Raw genomic sequence first — 18,994 nt, 5'->3', positions numbered from 1 at the left:
TTCACCCAGCAGCTCTAGCATTAGGTGTTATGATGTCACCGAGCCACTGTGTCACTGTGACTCCGCCCCTTTATTCCAGGTTACGCCGTAAACTAGAGAAGAGCATCTCAGTGATGACCATGATCTTCAGAGAGTCGTCACCCGGCAACCGGACCCGCTGTGACGAGGATGATATCATCGTCGCCGTGGATACCAAGAGTCACCGGGTGCTTCACTACCAGAAAACACAGGGACTGAAGAAGATCTGTTTTCCCATGGTACTGCGCTACAACTACAACTACACAACAACAACCACACTACTACACAGTTACACAACTACACAACAACTGAAACACAGGGACTGAAGAAGATCTGTTTTCCCATGGTACTGCGCTACAACTACAACTACACAACTACAACTACACAACAACAACCACACTACTACACAGTTACACAACTACACAACAACTGAAACACAGGGACTGAAGAAGATCTGTTTTCCCATGGTACTGTGCTACAACTACAACTACACAACTACACAACAACCACACTACTACACAGTTACACAACTACACAACAACTGAAACACAGGGACTGAAGAAGATCTGTTTTCCCATGGTACTGTGCTACAACTACACAACTACAACTACACAACAACAACCACACTACTACACAGTTACACAACTACACAACAACTGAAACACAGGAACTGAAGAAGATCTGTTTTCCCATGGTACTGTGCTACAACTACACAACACAATTACACAACAACCACACTACTACACAGTTACACAACTACACAACAACTGAAACACAGGGACTGAAGAAGATCTGTTTTCCCATGGTACTGTGCTACAACTACACAACTACAACTACACAACAACAACCACACTACTACACAGTTACACAACTACACAACAACTGAAACACAGGGACTGAAGAAGATCTGTTTTCCCATGGTACTGTGCTACAACTACACAACTACAACTACACAACAACCACACTACTACACAGTTACACAACTACACAACAACTGAAACACAGGGACTGAAGAAGATCTGTTTTCCCATGGTACTGTGCTACAACTACACAACTACAACTACACAACAACAACCACACTACTACACAGTTACACAACTACACAACAACTGAAACACAGGGACTGAAGAAGATCTGTTTTCCCATGGTACTGTGCTACAACTACACAACTACAACTACACAACAACAACCACACTACTACACAGTTACACAACTACACAACAACTGAAACACAGGGACTGAAGAAGATCTGTTTTCCCATGGTACTGTGCTACAACTACACAACTACAACTACACAACAACAACCACACTACTACACAGTTACACAACTACACAACAACTGAAACACAGGGACTGAAGAAGATCTGTTTTCCCATGGTACTGTGCTACAACTACACAACACAATTACACAACAACCACACTACTACACAGTTACACAACTACACAACAACTGAAACACAGGGACTGAAGAAGATCTGTTTTCCCATGGTACTGCGCTACAACTACAACTACACAACACAATTACACAACAACACAACACCGACACACCAACAGTTACACAACTACACAACAACTGAAACACAGGGACTGAAGAAGATCTGTTTTCCCATGGTACTGCGCTACAACTACAACTACACAACACAATTACACAACAACACAACACCGACACCAACAGTTACACAACTACACAACACTTACACTACATTGAAACAACTACAAAATTACAGAATACACAACTACACAACACTGACACACCAACAGTTACACAACTACAGAATACACACAAAATCATGGTGACACAATTACAAGACTACACCGTCACACTGCACAACACTACAACACAACAACTACAACACAGCTACATAATACCACCACAAGTAGATAACGACACAACTATACAACATTACAATTACAATTAAACTATGACGTAACTACAACACTGCATCAACACACTGCACAACACAACAACTACAACACAGCTACACAATACTGTGCTACAACTACACAACACTGACACAACTACACAGTTACACAACAACTAAAACACAGGGACTGGAGTAGATCTGTTTTCCCATGGTACTGCGCTACAACTACGCAACACAATTACACAACACAATTACTCAACAATTAACTACACAGACACAACTACACTACACAACTACAGAATACACACCTACACAGTTATACAACACCACAACTACACAACAACTGAAACACAGGGACTGAAAAATATTTATTTTCCCATGGTACCGTGTTACGACTACACAACATCTAGATTACACAACTACACAACACTGATGCACAAATAAACTACAACTACACAACAACTACAATGTAACTACACAACTAAACAAAACCACAACTACACAATTATCCAACAACACAACTACAACACAGCTTCACAATACACAACTACACAATACCACCACAAGTAGACAACACCACAACTACACTACAATTACAGTACAGCTACATAACGACACGATGCACAAGAACTCTATTGAAAACTACACATTACAACGGTACAGACAACCACACAACCGCACTGTAACAGTACAGACCAGCTCATCTACAGTGTGCGTGTGCGTGTGTGCGTGTGTGCGTGTGTGTGTGTGTACAGAACATTTTCCACAGTGGAAGTGAGGAGTTTGAGATTCGTCATGATCTGCTGGACTGTCACATCAGTATCTGCTCTCCTCAGGTGAGAGTTTATCATTGATCCTGATTCTGCTGCGTCTCCTTTATTACGATTAAACGTGATTAAACGTTATTGTGATTTCAGGTCGCCGAGCTCTTCACCGATAACTTCGACTATCAGACCCGCAACGACTTTGTGCGCGGCATTCTCGTCAACGAGGAGGTCAGTGATCGTCTCTCGCCTGTCTTTATTTATTTTATTTATTTACTTACTAAAATTATTTACTCATTCATTTATTTATATTTGATTATGTAATGACTTATTTTATTTATTCATTATTTTATCTTATTTATATAATCGTTTATTTATTTTTATTTAATAGTTTAATTATTTTATTTATTCTGTGTGTTTATTTACTACATTTATTTACTTATTCATTTGTTTATATGTAATTATGTAGTTACTTATTTTATTTATTTATTCATTATTTCATTTCATTTCTTTAGTCATTTATTTATATTTATATTTATTTAATTACTTATTTTCTTCATGTATTCCTTTATTTATTTATTCATTTATTTAATTACTACATTTATTTATTTATTTATTTATTATTTCATTTATTTATTTATTTCTTAAAGTATTCATTTATTTATTCATTTATTTAGTAAATCTATTTTGTCATTTATTTATTTATTTGTTTTAATCATGTATTTATTTATTCACTATTTTATTTTATCTGTTTAATTATTTATTTATTCGATTGTTTATTTCTTTTTATTTATTTATTTATATTATTTATAAAATGTATTTACCTAAGCATTTATTTATATTTAAGTACGTTATTACTTATTTTATTAATTTTGTTTAGTCATTAATTTGTTTAATTTATTTAGTCTTTTATGTATTTTTATGGTATTATGTATTTATTTTATTTATTCATTCACACATTTATTTATTTATTCTTGTTTTGTGTGTAAATAATTGGTTGTATTTTCTGTTTTTAAATTAATAACTTATTTTTCACGTTTTTATTTTTTATTGGTAGATTTTGTTTCATTTCTATGTGTTGTGAGTATAATTTTATTTTAATATTTTTATTGTTTTTATCCTACGGTTCAATATTTGATATATCTAAAGCAATGTATCATACATATTATATATTTTATTTATTTATATATTTTATAACATTAAAACTTATTTGAAATATTCAATCTTTTTGTTTATTTTGATGTATTTAATTTTTTTAAATTTATTTTAAAATGCAAGTGTATATTTTATATTGTGATGAGTGTAAAAGTTATTTCCTGTTCCTGTTTCCTGTCAGATTTTGGGGAATCAGATCCACATGTTTGTGAGTAAAGACGGCTACGGCGCTCGCGTCTCCAACCTGCTCATGTACGACGCTGTTTCCTGCGATCTGATTGGCCGCTGGGCGTATCCCATCACCCCTGAGGCTAATTTCTCGGACGAGGAGGGGCGGAGCTGCACTCATTCGCGCCACAACGTTTACCGGGAGATGGGCGTCGGCCTCGGGCACGGCAGCCTGATGGAGGAGAACGTTCTGATTGGACGAAACACAGTGATCGGTGCCAACTGCAGCCTGTCGAACACCGTCATCGGGGCCAACTGTGTGATCGGTAACACCGTCTGATTATATCAGTGTGATCAGTAACACTGTCTGATTATATCAGTGTAACTGTGTGATCAGTAACACCGTCTGATTATATCAGTGTAACTGTGTGATCGGTAACACCGTCTGATTATATCTGTGTGATCAGTAACACTGTCTGATTATATCAGTGTAACTGTGTGATCAGTAACACCGTCTGATTATATCAGTGTAACTGTGTGATCAGTAACACCGTCTGATTATATCTGTGTGATCAGTAACACCGTCTGATTATATCAGTGTAACTGTGTGATCGGTAACACCGTCTGATTATATCAGTGTAACTGTGTGATCGGTAACACCGTCTGATTATATCAGTGTAACTGTGTGATCGGTAACACCGTCTGATTATATTAGTGTAACTGTGTGATCGGTAACACCGTCTGATTATATTAGTGTAACTGTGTGATCGGTAACACCGTCTGATTATATTAGTGTAACTGTGTGATCGGTAACACCGTCTGATTATATTAGTGTAACTGTGTGATCGGTAACACCGTCTGATTATATCTGTGTGATCGGTAACACCGTCTGATTATATTAGTGTAACTGTGATCGGTAACACCGTCTGATTATGTCAGTGTAACTGTGTGATCAGTAACACCGTCTGATTATATCTGTGTGATCAGTAACACCGTCTGATTATATTAGTGTAACTGTGTGATCGGTAACACCGTCTGATTATGTCAGTGTAACTGTGTGATCAGTAACACCGTCTGATTATATCTGTGTGATCGGCAACACCGTCTGATTATATCTGTGTGATCGGTAACACCGTCTGATTATATCTGTGTAACTCTGTGATCAATAACACCGTCTGATTATATCTGTGTAACTCTGTGATCAATAACACCGTCTGATTATATCTGTGTAACTCTGTGATCAATAACACCGTCTGAATATATCTGTGTGATCGGTAACACCGTCTGATTATATCAGTGTAACTGTGTGATCAATAACACGGTCTGATTATATCTGTGTGATCAGTAACACCGTCTGATTATGTCAGTGTAACTGTGTGATCAGTAACACCGTCTGATTATATTAGTGTAACTGTGTGATCGGCAACACCGTCTGATTATATTAGTGTAACTGTGTGATCGGCAACACCGTCTGATTATATCTGTGTGATCAGTAACACCGTCTGATTATGTCAGTGTAACTGTGTGATCAGTTACACCGTCTGATTATATCAGTGTGATCAGTAACACCGTCTGATTATATCAGTGTAACTGTGTGATCGGTAACACCGTCTGATTATATCAGTGTAACTGTGTGATCGGTAACACCGTCTGATTATATCAGTGTAACTGTGTGATTGGTAACACCTTCTGATTATATCTGTGTGATCGGTAACACCGTCTGATTATATCTGTGTAACCGTGTGATGCTTGTGTGTTTGTTTCCTAGGTGACGGAGTGGTGTTGGACCGAGCGTTCATATGGAACAACGTCCACATTGGTGATAAGGTGACGGTGCGCCAGTCGGTGATCTGTGATGGAGTGGTGGTGAAACCCGGCGTCGCACTCAACCCACAGTGTGTACTCGCCTACAACGTGAGAACACACACACACACACACACACACACACACACACAGTGAGCTCGACCTATTAAAGCTGTCCTGGTGCCCACTCTAGTGGTGGCAGACCCCCAAGCTCGGGAACCTCTGTGCTGTTAGCTCACATGAGAACCGTCTCCTTCTGCCCACGTGCAGGCGGTGGTGGGTCCGGGCGTGTCTCTGCCGGAGGGTACCGTGGTGTCTCTGCATCACCCGGACGAGGAGGACGAAGACGACGATGACGACGAGTTCCTGAGCGACGATAACGAGTCCAGCCTTCATAAAGACAAGACCAAACAGAAAGGTACACACACACACACACACACACACGTATACAACATTGCACATTGTCTGTTATCCTGGTCAGGGTTGCAGTGGGTCTGATTCACTGTGCAGAAGGTAGGAAACATTGCCAGTCCTTCATAGTGCACACACACACACACACTTACAGGGCAATTCCTGGTAGCTCCAACTGGCTTCTTGCTGCTACAACAGCGACTCCTACAGTCTGATCAAGCTGCCTGCACGAGTGGTGGAGGGATCCCGAGAGTGTAGTGTGTTCCTCCACATGTGTTAAAATCCGCCACGATAATCCGCTAGCACACCAGTGCTGGGATTCCGAACTCCTCGATGGTGCCCCCCTAGCGGGCGTAATTGACTATGCAGTAATAAATAAATCATTTCTTTTGTTGATCCTGATCATTTCCTCATGCAGCGTTTAACCCAGCCGAGGTGGGCTCCGAGGGGCGGGGCTACCTGTGGAAGAACAGCAGTGCTGACGACCCTGGCGATGACGAGCTAGTGCAAGGCATCTGGGGTAACGAACGCACGCCTACACACTGACTAACGTCATCGCAGTCTGGAAATAGAAGCACGGGTAGAATTGGGAGTACTTCGGAAAACTGTCGTCACTTAACTAGTGCTGGGCGATTTTCACAATTAATTTGGTTCATTCTAACGAACGTTTTCACACGACGTTAGAAATGTGACGACCGCGATTGCGCAAGTTTGCATACCTTATATTTTAATTAAAATACCAGCATGTCACGAGGCAGAAACTGGAAAAGGAAAAATTGTACCAAAACCAGAGGATAAACAGACAGGCAGAGAGAACCAAAAGGCGCAGGGCGAGAACAGTAAACGGAAGACAACAAAAGTCGTACACGGTAACGGCTAGATTCAGAAATAAGGACCGCTCGGTATGCAAGCAGACACGGTCGGCCAAACTTCACAACGAGACACGAACGGAAGAGTTGAAATAAGATTCATGGAATCGAACACGGCTGAACTGAATCAAAACTCCGGAGACGGTGAGCGTGAGGACCGATCAGGATTGGCTGACCGGGGACATGTGATAGTCACGTGAGAGTCCGTGGGAGCATGGGGATTGTAGTCCATATAGTTAGAAGCAGAACGTACCCCCCCAAGTCCCCCCCCCGGAGTGTAGATACTGATACAGACTCACTTCAGTGGTGGAAACAGTAAACAGGCTCGTGTTCCTTTTAAGAAACCTGTAGAACTGTTTGTGGTTGTGCACTTTTCCTAATGTAAGGAGGTTCTGCTGCACATTATTTAACGTAAGAGTTTGTTTATGAGCTATTCTTAAAAGCTTTAAGTTAACTATTAATTATTGGATAATTATAGGTGGTGCTGTTACTATTTTTGCACTTCTGCAGTCTTTTAAATTAAAATCCAAAAAACGAAGTGTCTTTTTAATGGCAAAAACAAACAAAAAAATCGGAATCGAGAATTGTTAATAAATTATTATACAACAGTTAGTTCCGACCTTACGATCTGATTGGTTGAGAAGCGTTCTAACTTCTCACACCACGACTGTATTACTCCGCTGACGCGTTGCCAGTAACGACAAGCTTCGTGCACACAAGCCGCCGGTTGCTTTGTAGGCCTATTTGTGCTCATACACGTCCAGAAATTGATGACTTTCAGATGACACTCGACCTGCAGCCCGGACTCTGAAGAAGAGTGTGACAGCAAATGCACATCAAATTCTAGGGATGTCCCCATATTATTATTTTTTTTGTTCCCGATCATTAATTTTGATCCCGATCCGATACCGAGTCTCAAACCGGTACTTGTATTTTCTAGATATTGTCTAGATAAGAACTGGATAATACTGTTCACACGGTGCACACTTCAAGTACATTACAGTTATTCACATTAATCCAGTGTACATGTTTAACACCTGAATAGCTCTGCAGTGCTGTAGGGAAAACATTACCTGCATCCAAACTATTGCTTAATGTTCTTTTATTTTTACATAATAAAAGTAAACAAACGTAGTGCAGCATTGACGATGGTTTGATGGACGTTTCTACGCGTAGTGAGTGTGTTTTGACCCTTTGGGGCTTCCATAGTGCATGGAATAGCGTGCTCGGCTAACGCGATGACTCTAGCTGTCCGCTATTCGGTACCGTAACAGAAGAAGTTAATAAAGTGTTAAATGCTCCCGAGAGTTAGTGAATATATCGTGTATTTATTTCTTTATTAAGCGAGTGCGTCACTACCACGCTGGGTTACATAACTAAGCCAATCAGAGCGCTCGATACTGAGATGTCGTTCAGTCTTGTAACTCGTGCTGTACGTTATGCTCCTGAAGTTTTCATACTGGGATTAAAAGTGATTGTTTAGTAAACCGGAGTGATCCTCGACTCACACACCATATAAACAGTAAAATTCTACAGTAATGAACGCAGCTCTGCTCCCACCGCCTGGTGAAGCGCTCACACTGCAGACGTTACACTTCACTGCTGGACTCGTTTCACTTTCCAATCTAAAGTATTTCCACACAGCGGACATGCTGACGTAAAACAAAAGATCGGGATTAGTGAAGCCGATACCGATCAGTTATAAAATGCCTCGATCGGCCCCGATTCCGATCTTTGAGATCAGATCGGGACATCCCTATCAAATTCTGATTCGGTAAACGCTGTTAGGTCGGCTGCAGTGACGGAAGAGCAGCTGAATACGCTGGAATTGGCGAGAAACGAACAGAATACAATGAACGGAGGTGTGCAGATTAACATGTACAAATAACACAATAACTCGAATAAATAACTAAATTCTATCTTTTAATTCTTAATGAATTTTATTTTTAGCTTTTTCTCCTTTTCTTTTCATATTCGCGTATTATTTTTATTCCAAACTAGCGTTACTCTGTAGTGTTGAACTATATGCCTTTCTTAGCCTACTGTGTTGAGGCAGGGTAGGAATTTTTACCGTCGCATAGCAGCAACTCATTCGGTGTGGAACTACTTTTTGGCGGAAGGTATCATCAATATTAAAGCATATTTATTATGAAATTCAGGGCTTCTTTGATTTATTTTTTTTCCTTATTTTGTAAAAACTGTTGTATAAAAGCAATAGAACACTCGAGGTCTTGTGTTATTCGTGATAACACACTCCCTCTCGTGTTCTATTGCTTAAAAAAACAATCGATATTTAATTTTTTTGCAGTATGGCCCAGCACTGTTCTTAACACATGCAGCCTGAACGTCTATTATACAAAGATAAAGTCGTACATCAGTTCTATACAAAATATACTCGTACCCCTTTTCCACCGACGCGGCACGGAGCCCGTTCCGGTTCCCGAACTTGATTTTGAACCGGTTCTGCGTGTTTCCACCGGAAAAAAGAGGTTCCAGACAGTGAACCGCTGATATTTTCAAAGCGCCTTTAAAAAGATGAACTGTGTGATGTGACGAGATAAAAGTGACCCGGACAGAACGGAACACGCTTAACGTGATAAATAAAGCGTGAAGCTTTTTCAGCTCCCCGAGCTGCATAAACACACGTGAAGTAAATCCAGTTACACACAGATACACGTGGTATTTTAGACTGGATCTGATGTTTGTTTCACACAGATGTTTGTTCATGTTGTGGAACTTTAATGATGTTTTATCGCTCGAGTCGAGCGCTGAGCAAATCGGCTATCTGCTCCGAGAGTCGCGGTGAAACCGAAGCGCAAAACTCTTCTCACGTCAATAAAGTAAAGAAAACAACAACTGAGACGAACACGTCACGTCTTCTTATCACCGATTGTTAGATCGATGCTTTACATAAAAACAAACATCTGTAACAGCAGCACAAACGCTCACACATAATCCACACGCTCCGCCATGATATTACTGCTCTTAACTCTTAGTAAGTTACGCCCACCGATGATGACGCTGCTTGGTTCTCAAAAACTGGTGGAAACGCGCGTCGGTTCTCTACAGAACACCGAGGTTCAGAGAAACCCGAACAGAACCGGTTCTAGAACCAGGGTTCTTTTGGTGGAAAAGGGGTATCAGAGTTCTCAGAGCCAAAGACTAAAAGAACCGTCAGAACCGCACGGACTGAGATCTCTCCCGACTCCTGGAATCTCTTCACAATATCATGTACGGTAGATGGTGAAGGACTGAAGACAATCTTCTGTTTACTGTGTTTCGCCAAGCGTCCCAACTTTGTGTGTGTGTGTGTGTTCAGGTTTGGTCCTGAAGCCCGACTCGGACAGCGATACCGACACCGAGCCCAGCGATGGACCAGATTACTCCAGGAGTCCGTCGCCAGAGCATGACGATCTCAGCGGTACTGATACGCTTATCCTTACTACTGTAGACGAGCTGAACGTGCCACGCCCAGCCCACCACGAGTCCATCCAAAAAAAAAACATGTCTGGGGATGAATTGGAACAGCGATCGCAAGGCTGACCTTCTCATCACGTAGGATGGTCACAGATTCCCATGGACACACTCCAAGATCTCGTTAAAAGCATATATTAACGAAGAAGGGGGTCCGTACTAATGCCCCTAAGGTTTAGAATGGGCTGGTGTCTATATACTTTTGGCTACCTGGTGTATGGGATCAGACCTGTTGCGCTCGAACCCGGGTCTCTGCAGCGGTTCCACCTTACACACCGGTGTCCATACTGGTTTGGCCGTGCACGTTAGTGTCAGTAGTGTGTGGATTTAGGACCTAACCCTAACCCTAACCCTAACCCTAACCCTAAACCCTAACCCGGGACTATAGGGAGTTCTGTCTGGATTAATTCAGGTGTGTGTGTGTGTGTGTGTGTGTGTGTCAGTGTTCCAGAACGAGGTGCTGGGTACCCTGCAGAGGGGTCTGGACGAGAACATCGGCTGTGATAACCTGGTCCTGGAGATCAACTCGCTCAAGTAGGTTCTCCTCCGACTCCGGTTCTGTATGTGACGTCAGCCGTCCGTGAGCTGAAGCTGAAGGTTTTTATTTACTGTGAGGGCACAAATTCCCACAGACACAGTCTGAAACCCTCGAGGAGCTTCGGTGTCCTCCCCAGTCACCAGATCTGAATCGAGGCGAGGAACGTATAGAGATATAGGCGCTACGTGTCCATGACACCCTGGTGTTGAGTGATCACCGATGCTGCTGTGTGCAGGTACGCGTATAACGTCTCACTGAAGGAGGTGATGCAGAGCCTCACCAAGGTCGTGTTAGAGTTTCCATTCACTCAGCAAGGTCATCAGATCGGCGCCGCCCAGTACTACTCACTACTGCTGCCTGTAAGTCTCCTCACCCATTCATCCACTCATCCATTCATCCACTCATTCATCCACTCATTCACTCATCCATCCATCCACTCAGCAAGGTCATCAGATCAGCGCCGCCCAGTACTACTCACTACTGCTGCCTGTAAGTCTCCGCATCCATTCATCCACTCATTCATCCATTCATTCATTCACTCACTCACTCATCCATCCATTCACTCAGCAAGGTCATCAGATCAGCGCCGCCCAGTACTACTCACTACTGCTGCCTGTAAGTCTCCTCATCCATTCATCCACTCATCCATTCATCCACTCATTCATCCACTCATTCACTCATCCATCCATCCACTCAGCAAGGTCATCAGATCGGCGCCGCCCAGTACTACTCACTACTGCTGCCTGTAAGTCTCCTCATCCATTCATCCACTCATCCATTCATCCACTCATTCATCCACTCATTCACTCATCCATCCATTCACTCAGCAAGGTCATTAGATCAGCGCCGCCCAGTATTACTCACTACTGCTGCCTGTAAGTCTCCTCATCCATTCATCCACTCATTCATTCATTCATCCATTCACTCACTCATCCATCCATCCATTCACTCAGCAAGGTCATCAGATCAGCGCCGCCCAGTACTACTCACTACTGCTGCCTGTAAGTCTCCTCATCCATTCATCCACTCATTCATCCATTCATTCACTCACTCACTCATCCATCCATTCACTCAGCAAGGTCATTAGATCAGCGCCGCCCAGTATTACTCACTACTGCTGCCTGTAAGTCTCCTCATCCATTCATCCACTCATTCATTCATTCACTCATCCATTCATTCACTCAGTCATCCATCCATTCATTCAGCCGTCCATTCATTTGTACATCCCTTATACATCCATCCATCCATTCACCAATCCATACATTCATCCCTTCATTCACCCATGCACCAGTCTATTAATCTAACATCCATTCATCTTTAATCCATCCATCCATTATTATCTACTCTGGCATCGTCAGCTACCTAAATGCCACTACTGGCCACTTTATTAGGAACACCTGTAGACCTCCGTGTCATGATCCAGTCAGCAGAACATTGCACAGAACCACACAGACATGGACCAAGATCTCAAGAACGTTTCCAACCACGAAGAACGTTGTATCCAGTATTGGTGTGGTGTTCCTAATAAAGTGGCTATAAGTGTACTTGTGTAGTAAGATGTGTGTGTGTGTTTGTGTAGTTGCTGAAGAAGTGGGTTCCAGTCTTCAAGAACTACGTGAAGCGAGCTCAGGATCACATGCACTGTCTGGCCAGCCTGGAGGAAGTGTTCCTGGAACACCAGACACACTGCCCTGCCCTCGCCAAGGTACAGCTACACCTACACCTAGTTCTTCTCAGGTTCTTCTCAGGTTCCTCACAGGTTCTTCTTAGGTTCCTCTCAGGTTTCTCTCAGGTTCTTCTCATGTTCTTCTCAGATTCTTCTCATGTTCCTCTCATGTACCTTTCATGTTCCTCTTAGGTTCTTATGTTCCTCTCAGGTTCCTCTCATGTTCTTTTCATGTTCCTCTCATGTTCTTCTCAGGTTCTTCTCATGTTCTTCTCACGTACTTCTCAGGTTTCTTGCAGGTTCCTCTCATGTTTCTCTCAGGTTCCTCTTAGGTTCTTCTCATGTTTCTCTCAGGTTCCTCTTAGGTTCTTCTCATGTTCTTTTCATGTTCCGTTTTTCATGATAGAACAGCATGTCAGGTTTCTCTCAGGTTCTTCTCATGTTCTTCTCAGATTCTTCTCATGTTCCTCTCATGTACCTTTCATGTTCCTCTTAGGTTCTTATGTTCCTCTCAGGTTCCTCTCATGTTCTTTTCATGTTCCTCTCATGTTCTTCTCAGGTTCTTCTCAGGTTCTTCTCATGTTCTTCTCACGTACTTCTCAGGTTTCTTGCAGGTTCCTCTCATGTTTCTCTCAGGTTCCTCTTAGGTTCCTCTCATGTTTCTCTCAGGTTCCTCTTAGGTTCTTCTCATGTTCTTTTCATGTTCCGTTTTTCATGATAGAACAGCATGTCAGGTTTCTCTCAGGTTCTTCTCAGGTTCCTGTCATGTTCCTCTCATGTTCTCCTGATGTTCCTCTCATGTACTTCAGCATGTCAGGTTTCTCTTAGGTTCTTCTCGTATTCCTCTCTTGTTCCTCTCATGATGCTCTCATGTTACTCAGGTTCTTCTCATATTCCTCTGATGTTCCTCTGATGTTCTTCTGATGTTCTCTGTGCTGCAGGTTCTAATGAGTCTGTACCAGCTGGAGATTTTGGAAGAAGACTCCATCATGAGCTGGTTCTCTCAGACTGCACCTACTGACCAGGGCAAAGCTCTGCGCAAGAACCAGGGGGTCAGTACCTGGGATTTGTTCATCCATCCATCCATCATTCCTATTATTCACTCATTCATTCATCCACCTATTCGTTAGCCATCCATTTATTCCTGTTATTCAATTACGCATGCATTTGTTCATTCATTCATTCATTCATCCACCTGTTCGGTCATCCATCCATTTTTATATTTACTCATCCACTCCATTCATTCATCCACCTTTTCATCATTCATTCATTCATCCATATTGTTCAGCCTTCTCTCAATGTTATTTACCAGTTTGTTCATTCATTCATCCATTCTCCCGTTATTCATTCATTCATTCATACACCTATAATTCATTCATCCATCCATGTCATTACTCATGAATCCATTCATGTTTACTTATCCCTCCATTCCTCCACTCACTCACTCATTCATTCATTCCACCTATTGTTCAGCCATCTATCCATCCATTCCTGTTATTTACTAATTTGTTCATTCATTCATCCATTCATCTATGTTATTCACTCATTCATTCAACCATATATTATTCATCCTTTCATTAATCTCTTACCTATAAATCCATTCATGTTTACTCATCCTTTCATCCCTCCATTTACTCACTCATGTATTCATTCATTCACCTCTTGTTTAGCATTCAATCCATTCCTGTATTCACTTATTCATTCATCCACCTTTTCATCATTTATTCATTCATCCATATTGTTCAGCCATCTCTGTGTTATTTATTAGTTTGTTCATTTATTCATCCATCCACCCATTCCTGTTATTCATTCATTTATTCATCCATCCACCCATTCCTGTTATTCATTCATTTATTCATCCACCCATTCATCCATCCACCCATTCCTGTTATTCATTCATTTATTCATCCACCCATTGTTCATCCATCCACCCATTCCTGTGATTCATTCATTTATTCATCCATCCACCCATTCCTGTTATTCATTCATTTATTCATCCACCTATTGTTCATCCATCCACCCATTCCTGTTATTCATTCATTTATTCATCCACCCATTGTTCATCCATCCACCCATTCCTGTTATTCATTCATTTATTCATCCATCCACCCATTCCTGTGATTCATTCATTTATTCATCCATCCACCCATTCCTGTTATTCATTCATTTATTCATCCACCCATTGTTCATCCATCCACCATTCCTGTTATTCATTCATTTATTCATCCACCCATTGTTCAGCCATTCACCCATTCCTGTTATTCATTCATTTATTCATCCACCCATTGTTCATCCATCCACCCATTCCTGTTATTCATTCATTTATTCATCCACCCATTGTTCATCCATCCACCCATTCCTGTTATTCATTCATTTATTCATCCATCCACCCATTCCTGTTATTCATTCATTTATTCATCCACCCATTGTTCATCCATCCACCCATTCCTGTTATTCATTCATTTATTCATCCACCTATTGTTCATCCATCCACCATTCCTGTTATTCATTCATTTATTCATCCACCCATTGTTCATCCATCCACCCATTCCTGTTATTCATTCATTTATTCATCCATCCACCCATTGTTCATCCATCCACCCATTCCTGTTATTCATTCATTTATTCATCCACCTTTTGTTCAGCCATCCACCCATTCCTGTTATTCATTCATTTATTCATCCACCTTTTGTTCAGCCATTCACCCATTCCTGTTATTCATTCATTTATTCATCCACCCATTGTTCATCCATCCACCCATTCCTGTTATTCATTCATTTATTCATCCACCCATTGTTCATCCATCCACCCATTCCTGTTATTCATTCATTTATTCATCCACCTTTTGTTCATCCATCCACCCATTCCTGTTATTCATTCATTTATTCATCCACCCATTGTTCAGCCATTCACCCATTCCTGTTATTCATTCATTTATTCATCCACCCATTGTTCATCCATCCACCCATTCCTGTTATTCATTCATTTATTCATCCACCCATTGTTCATCCATCCACCCATTCCTGTTATTCATTCATTTATTCATCCACCCATTGTTCATCCATCCACCCATTCCTGTTATTCATTCATTTATTCATCCACCTTTTGTTCATCCATCCACCCATTCCTGTTATTCATTCATTTATTCATCCACCCATTGTTCAGCCATTCACCCATTCCTGTTATTCATTCATTTATTCATCCACCCATTGTTCATCCATCCACCCATTCCTGTTATTCATTCATTTATTCATCCACCCATTGTTCATCCATCCACCCATTCCTGTTATTCATTCATTTATTCATCCACCCATTGTTCATCCATCCACCCATTCCTGTTATTCATTCATTTATTCATCCACCCATTGTTCATCCATCCACCCATTCCTGTTATTCATTCATTTATTCATCCACCTATTGTTCATCCATCCACCCATTCCTGTTATTCATTCATTTATTCATCCACCCATTGTTCATCCATTCACCCATTCCTGTTATTCATTCATTTATTCATCCACCTTTTGTTCATCCATCCACCCATTCCTGTTATTCATTCATTTATTCATCCACCCATTGTTCAGCCATTCACCCATTCCTGTTATTCATTCATTTATTCATCCACCTATTGTTCATCCATCCACCCATTCCTGTTATTCATTCATTTATTCATCCACCCATTGTTCATCCATCCACCCATTCCTGTTATTCATTCATTTATTCATCCACCCATTGTTCAGCCATTCACCCATTCCTGTTATTCATTCATTTATTCATCCACCCATTGTTCATCCATCCACCCATTCCTGTTATTCATTCATTTATTCATCCACCCATTGTTCATCCATCCACCCATTCCTGTTATTCATTCATTTATTCATCCACCCATTGTTCATCCATCCACCCATTCCTGTTATTCATTCATTTATTCATCCACCCATTGTTCATCCATCCACCCATTCCTGTTATTCATTCATTTATTCATCCACCTATTGTTCATCCATCCACCCATTCCTGTTATTCATTCATTTATTCATCCACCCATTGTTCATCCATTCACCCATTCCTGTTATTCATTCATTTATTCATCCACCTTTTGTTCATCCATCCACCCATTCCTGTTATTCATTCATTTATTCATCCACCCATTGTTCAGCCATTCACCCATTCCTGTTATTCATTCATTTATTCATCCACCTATTGTTCATCCATCCACCCATTCCTGTTATTCATTCATTTATTCATCCACCTTTTGTTCATCCATCCACCCATTCCTGTTATTCATTCATTTATTCATCCACCCATTGTTCAGCCATTCACCCATTCCTGTTATTCATTCATTTATTCATCCACCTATTGTTCATCCATCCACCCATTCCTGTTATTCATTCATTTATTCATCCACCCATTGTTCAGCCATTCACCCATTCCTGTTATTCATTCATTTATTCATCCACCTATTGTTCATCCATCCACCCATTCCTGTTATTCATTCATTTATTCATCCACCCATTGTTCATCCATCCACCCATTCCTGTTATTCATTCATTTATTCATCCACCTTTTGTTCATCCATCCACCCATTCCTGTTATTCATTCATTTATTCATCCACCCATTGTTCAGCCATTCACCCATTCCTGTTATTCATTCATTTATTCATCCACCCATTGTTCATCCATCCACCCATTCCTGTTATTCATTCATTTATTCATCCACCTTTTGTTCATCCATCCACCCATTCCTGTTATTCATTCATTTATTCATCCACCCATTGTTCAGCCATTCACCCATTCCTGTTATTCATTCATTTATTCATCCACCTATTGTTCATCCATCCACCCATTCCTGTTATTCATTCATTTATTCATCCACCCATTGTTCAGCCATTCACCCATTCCTGTTATTCATTCATTTATTCATCCACCTATTGTTCATCCATCCACCCATTCCTGTTATTCATTCATTTATTCATCCACCCATTGTTCATCCATCCACCCATTCCTGTTATTCATTCATTTATTCATCCACCTTTTGTTCATCCATCCACCCATTCCTGTTATTCTATCATTGTCATCCACCCATGTTTGTTCTTCACTCATTCATTTATCCCATTCACCTATTCTTCATTCATCCATTTACCTACTGTTCAGCTATCCATCCCTCCACTCACTCACTCACTCACTCACTCACCTATTCTTCATTCATCCATTTACCTACTGTTCAGCTATCCATCCCTCCACTCACTCACTCAATCATTTATCCACCTATTCTTCATCCTTTCATCCATCTTTTTACCCCTTCATCCATTCATGTTTACTAATCCTTTCATCCCCTCACTCATTCATCTCTTTACTGATTGTGTTTGCAGCTCCTGAAGTTCATCCAGTGGTTGGAGGAGGCTGAGGAATCATCAGAGGGAGACGACTGAACGTTACACCCGTGTGTGTGTGTGTGTGTGTGTGTGTGTGTGAGAGAGTGTGTGTGTGTGTGTGTGTGTGTGTGTGCGGACACGTTGCTGACCATCTCCTCATGGACTCGATTAATAATTTAATGAGCGAGGCATCGCTAGCACACTCGTCATGCTAATATTAGCACTTGCTTTGTTGAAGCAGCTGAAGTGTAAGTTATGGTTTCCCTGGACATTCCTACTGAGCCCTGTTACCTGTTCACCTCTCATACCCAGACGGGCGTGGTCTTTATGGGCGGAGCTTGTTGGATGTGGAAATGTAAGATGTGTTTATAAACAGTGAAATGAAAGCAGATCTGGTGTGTGTGTGGTTCTTTATATCAATCATGGAGACCAGTTAAGGTTTGTTTAGGTAAACAAACAAGCTGCTCCAGCAACTGTCTGGTTAATGGGGTGTGGTTACACATGTATACAGTGAAGCTCTTGGACCACCTGACTTTTAGCACACGATCCAGGTCTCATATTTGAAGCACATTCCTGGCTGCTTGGCGTCATCGTCCTGCTGGAAGACCCCTGACCTCTGACGGAGACTCGGCTTTCTGACACTCGACCCTACGCTGCACTTCAGAATGTGTTGGTCTTCAGATTTCATGATGCCATGCAGCAAAGCAACCCCAAAACATTAGTGAGCCTTCAACAATAACGTCATTGCTGGAGGCTCACTAATGTTTTGGGGTTGCTTTGCTGTGCTTTACCAGAAAGTTCTATTGTGGTCACATGTCAACAGACACATTTACGTCTGTGTGGGCGCCCGGTCGGTCGATAACAGATTCTAACTTGCGCTAACGCAACCCGAGT

General features: G+C 41.3%; 1 protein-coding gene across 4 annotated transcripts in view; it reads left to right on the top strand.

Annotated features, from left to right (window-relative positions):
- Positions 1-18,489, top strand: part of LOC134312551 (translation initiation factor eIF2B subunit epsilon) — a 28,081-nt gene extending 9,592 nt beyond the window's left edge. Inside the window, exons 4-16 of one of the 4 annotated variants that reach the window (XM_062994571.1) lie at positions 80-257; positions 2,639-2,719; positions 2,801-2,878; positions 3,984-4,296; positions 5,739-5,884; positions 6,044-6,191; positions 6,603-6,704; positions 10,373-10,474; positions 10,971-11,061; positions 11,301-11,424; positions 12,645-12,770; positions 13,673-13,783; positions 18,098-18,489. In XM_062994571.1, the coding sequence (XP_062850641.1) occupies positions 80-257; positions 2,639-2,719; positions 2,801-2,878; positions 3,984-4,296; positions 5,739-5,884; positions 6,044-6,191; positions 6,603-6,704; positions 10,373-10,474; positions 10,971-11,061; positions 11,301-11,424; positions 12,645-12,770; positions 13,673-13,783; positions 18,098-18,157 (1,660 nt within the window). In that variant the 3' untranslated portion in view covers positions 18,158-18,489. Of the gene's footprint in view, positions 1-79; positions 258-280; positions 1,630-2,638; positions 2,720-2,800; positions 2,879-3,983; positions 4,297-5,738; positions 5,885-6,043; positions 6,192-6,602; positions 6,705-10,372; positions 10,475-10,970; positions 11,062-11,300; positions 11,811-12,644; positions 12,771-13,672; positions 13,784-18,097 lie in introns of those variants that run through there. The other 3 variants (XM_062994568.1, XM_062994570.1, XM_062994569.1) reach the window with 3 other exon arrangements.
- Positions 18,490-18,994: the final 505 nt, after the last annotated feature.

The sequence above is a fragment of the Trichomycterus rosablanca genome, chromosome 4, assembly GCF_030014385.1.
Source record: "Trichomycterus rosablanca isolate fTriRos1 chromosome 4, fTriRos1.hap1, whole genome shotgun sequence".
Lineage (NCBI taxonomy): Eukaryota > Metazoa > Chordata > Actinopteri > Siluriformes > Trichomycteridae > Trichomycterus > Trichomycterus rosablanca.
This window is presented reverse-complemented; position numbering and strand designations above follow the sequence as displayed.